The sequence below is a fragment of the Gavialis gangeticus genome, unplaced genomic scaffold (genome assembly GCF_001723915.1).
Source record: "Gavialis gangeticus isolate Ggan-Ray unplaced genomic scaffold, GavGan_comp1, whole genome shotgun sequence".
Taxonomy (NCBI): domain Eukaryota; kingdom Metazoa; phylum Chordata; order Crocodylia; family Gavialidae; genus Gavialis; species Gavialis gangeticus.
Window position 1 is genome coordinate 28753334 of NW_017729028.1, and position 3664 is coordinate 28756997.

The window sequence follows — 3664 nt, forward strand, 5'->3', positions numbered from 1 at the left end:
CTCCTCTGCGGGTCGGGGGCTGGGGGGGTCCCCGCAGCTGGGGGTGCTGCCCCTCAAGGAGGGTGGGCAGGGGGCTTGGGGGAGCTGGCAGCGCCCGGCTGGCTGCTGGGTGCCCACCGGGGAAGTTCAGGCCAGATGCTGGGAGGGGGGTGGGGGAGGGGGGTGTTGCATATCTGGGCCTAACAGCCCAGCCCCCCCATCCTCCATGGATGGAGAGCCCCGGGCCCCCATGGTGCTGGGGAGTGGCAGGGTGCCCCGCAAGCCCTTTGGGTGTCACAGGCTAGGGGCAGGAGCAACCCTGCTCCTCCCGGGGGGCTGGTGGGGGACAGGCTAGGAGGGAGCCTGTGGGGGGACGACTAGGAGAGCAGTCCGGACCCGCTCACAAGGCCTCGGGGGGAGGGCTTCTGGGGGGGTGCAATGGGCTCCCCAGCATCAGCACCTGCTGCTCTGTGTGTGTAGGTGCATATGTATATGTGTATTCATGCATGCGTGCATGTGTGCATGTGCATTCATGCAAGTGTGCATGTGTATGCACATGCATGCACATAGATGCTCATGTGTATGTGTGTTCATGCAGGTGTGCATGTGTATGTGTTCAAGCGTGTGTGCGTGCATGCATACGCACGTTCATGTAGGTGTGCATGTGAATGTATGTCTGTGCAGAGGTGTGTGTGCATGCCTGTGTGTGCAGAGGTGTAAAGACACCCAAATTCTTCGGCCCCGGGAGGGGAAGGGGGCTCTGTCCTGCCGCCCTGCTGCGGGCGCTGGGGCCGGATCCTGGGTCAATGCAGCACTGTTCCTGCCAGGCTGCGCGGCTGCCGCGTCCCCTATTTACTGCGAACAAAGACTCGTTTCCAGGGTGACGCCCCGGGCTCGGCAGCGGGACCTGTCTCCTGGACCCCCAGCCCCCACCGCACCGGGGCATCACCCGGCAGCGCGGGGGGAGGGGAGGGGAGGGGGAGGCAGCTCCCACTGGCTTGTGTGCACACGCGTGCATGCACCCCCCCCCGACTTCAAGAGACCCACATGTGCACACATGCATGACCCCAGGCGACATGCTCACACATGCATGCACCTGTGCATGCCCCCACGTGCACATGACTTCAAGGCATGCACACACACGCAGGCGTGCACATGTGACTGCAGGGGACATGCAGATACATATACATGTGTGCACACGCACAACTCCAAGGGGTGCACAGCCGCACGCATGCCGTTCAGCAGCCGGAAGAGGCATCCCACCATGCCTGTGCCCCTCCGTGCCCCCACGGGAGGCTGCGAGCCCCGGCACAGCAGGGATTCTCCTGCGCTGGGGTTTGATGTCGTGGGGTGGGACGGGTTTCTGGCCACCCCGGTCCCTCCTGGCAGCTGGCTCCCTCGGCCAGTCCATCCCAGTTCGCCCAGTGGGCTCAGTATCACTTGCCCCTGCCCCCGCACTCACGGCCCTGGCTTTCCCCGCTGCAGGAGAGTACGTGGAGGGGGTGAGCGACCAGGACGTCCTGCTCATCCACTCCTGCCGCCAGTGGACCACGGTGACGGCGCACAGCCTGGAGGAGGGACACTACGTCATCGGGCCCAAGATCGACATCCCGCTCCAGTACCCAGGTACGGGGCCCAGCGCCTCTGCGGGGCATGGGGGGCCTGGCGGCCTGTGGCATCGGGCAGCGACGCCAGCGCTTGAGACTCAAGGGAGGTCGCGGGTCCAGGCACGCGGGCCGTGGTTGTGGCGGTGGCGGGGCCATGGCACGGCGAGCAGGGTCAGCCCCCCTCGGTCTCCTCGTCTCCAGACTCAATCAGCTCAGTTCCCTCCACCTCTCCGCACCCGTCCTGTCCCCCAGCCCCGCAGCCATGTCCATTGTCCTCTGCTGGACTCTCCCCAGTTTGTCCACATCCTTTCTGCGGTGCGGGGCCACAGCTGGACACCGTGCTCCAGATGTGGCCTCCCCGGTGCCCCACAGAAGGGAAGAATCGCTGCCCTCGACCTGCTGGCACGGTGCCCCACGCAGGGCGAGGGCCGCTGCGAGCTGGCCGGACGGAGGGTGCCGTGGGGGCAGGGCTGTGCAGTGGGCGGGGGGCTCTGTATTAAAGCTCTGAGATCACCCAGGCCCTTAATGACCAGGCTAAGTGCTTCCCATCTCAGTAATGATTCACGTTGATGAATTAATAATGGGAGACGGATGGCGGGGGAGGGTCGACCCCCGGCCTGGGGGAGGGGCGGGGGAGCCGCAGCTTGTTAACCTGCTTTGCTCAGCCTCATTCATAAAACCCGGCTCCAAGCTGCCGCGACCTGAGCCGTGTCGCCTGGCAAAAGCTTGTGGGGTTGCTCAGCTTGGGGGGAGTGGGGCGATGCCCCCGAGCCTGACCGCCAGCCCAGGACCCCCGCTCCCATCTCTGCCGGTGCCTGTGGTTCCCAGCTCCCGGGGACCCGCAGCTTTGTGAATGCTTCTTGTTTCAGCCTAGACCCTAAGCCCCAACTACATCTCAGCCAGGGCTTTGTCTACCCGGGGCTTCAAAACCTCCAAGGATGGAGACTGAACCACCTCCCTGGTGCAGTGCTTCACCACCCTCCTCGGGAGAACGTTTTTCCTAATATCCAACCTCAACTTCCCTTGCTGCAGCTTGAGCCCATTGCTCCCCATCCTGCCATCTGCCGCCTCAGCCCCCAACCGTCTTCATTGCCCTCCGCAGTCCTCAGTGCCTAGTTGGGGGCAGTGACCAAGTGGGGTTCACCCAGGATCTGCTCTTGTTCAGCGTCCTCATTAACGATTTGGACGATGGGATTGAATGCACGTTAGCAGATCTGTGGATGATGCTAGGTCGGGTGGACCGCGGGCAGGGCTAGTGACCTGGGCAGACTGGAGAAATGGTCCGTGACAGGAGATGCAGGACAAGGGGCAGGGCTAGGAGCAATGGCCTCGAGCTGCAGCAGGGGAGACTGAGGCTGGAGATAAGGGGGGGACTTCCTGACTCTGTGGGTGGTCAGGAGTGGGACCAGGCTGCCCAGAGACGCAGTTGAGTCTCCAGCCTTGGACGCTTTCGAGGGCAGACCAGACAGACCTGTGCTGGGATGGTTTAGTCGGGGCTGGACGAGCCAGGGAGTCGCACCTTACTAGAGCCGTCGCGGAGGCAAACCCCTGCACACGATGCACCAGCCGAGCCCGACACGGATGCGCAGGGTCCAAAGACTCCTGCCCGGCGGGAGCTCTCTGCAGCCGGAGACCGGCTCTAGGGTTTGGCAGGGTCAGGAAAGCCGTGAGAGCTGAGCTGGCGCCTTCCTGGGGGCTTGTCTCCCCCGGGCGCGGGGTGGGGAGGGCACTGCTCTAGTGCAGACTCGTGCTTTGCTCTGATCCCTTTGCTACCCGGGTGCAGTGTCCCCCGGGGGGTGGCTGCGACCTGCCCAAGCCTGTGACCCCTCTTCCCCACGCCGGTGGTTGTGCGGCCGCTGTTGCCCGAAGCCGTTCGCCCGTTCGCAGCTGCCGGGAGGCTGAGATGTGGTTTGGGAGGAGGCCGGTCCATGGGTCCAGACCCCGCCGGTGTGGGGGGAGTCCCCGGCTCCAAGCTCGCTGCCATTCCTGATCTCTCTCAGGGGTGCTGGTCACAGCTGGGGGTCCCGCTGGGGGGCTGTAGGCAGGGGAGACCCCCCCACCCCCCCAAGCTGTGCTTT

The 3664-nt window shown here is 64.6% G+C and overlaps 1 protein-coding gene across 1 annotated transcript in view; it reads left to right on the plus strand.

Annotated features, from left to right (window-relative positions):
• The first annotated feature begins 1210 nt into the window (after window positions 1–1210).
• GAREM2 (GRB2 associated regulator of MAPK1 subtype 2) overlaps window positions 1211–3664 on the plus strand; it is a 15744-nt gene continuing 13290 nt past the window's right edge. Inside the window, exons 1-2 of the mRNA XM_019520682.1 lie at window positions 1211–1274; window positions 1465–1605. Coding sequence (XP_019376227.1) covers window positions 1211–1274; window positions 1465–1605 — 205 coding nt within the window. The remainder of the gene's footprint in view (window positions 1275–1464; window positions 1606–3664) is intronic.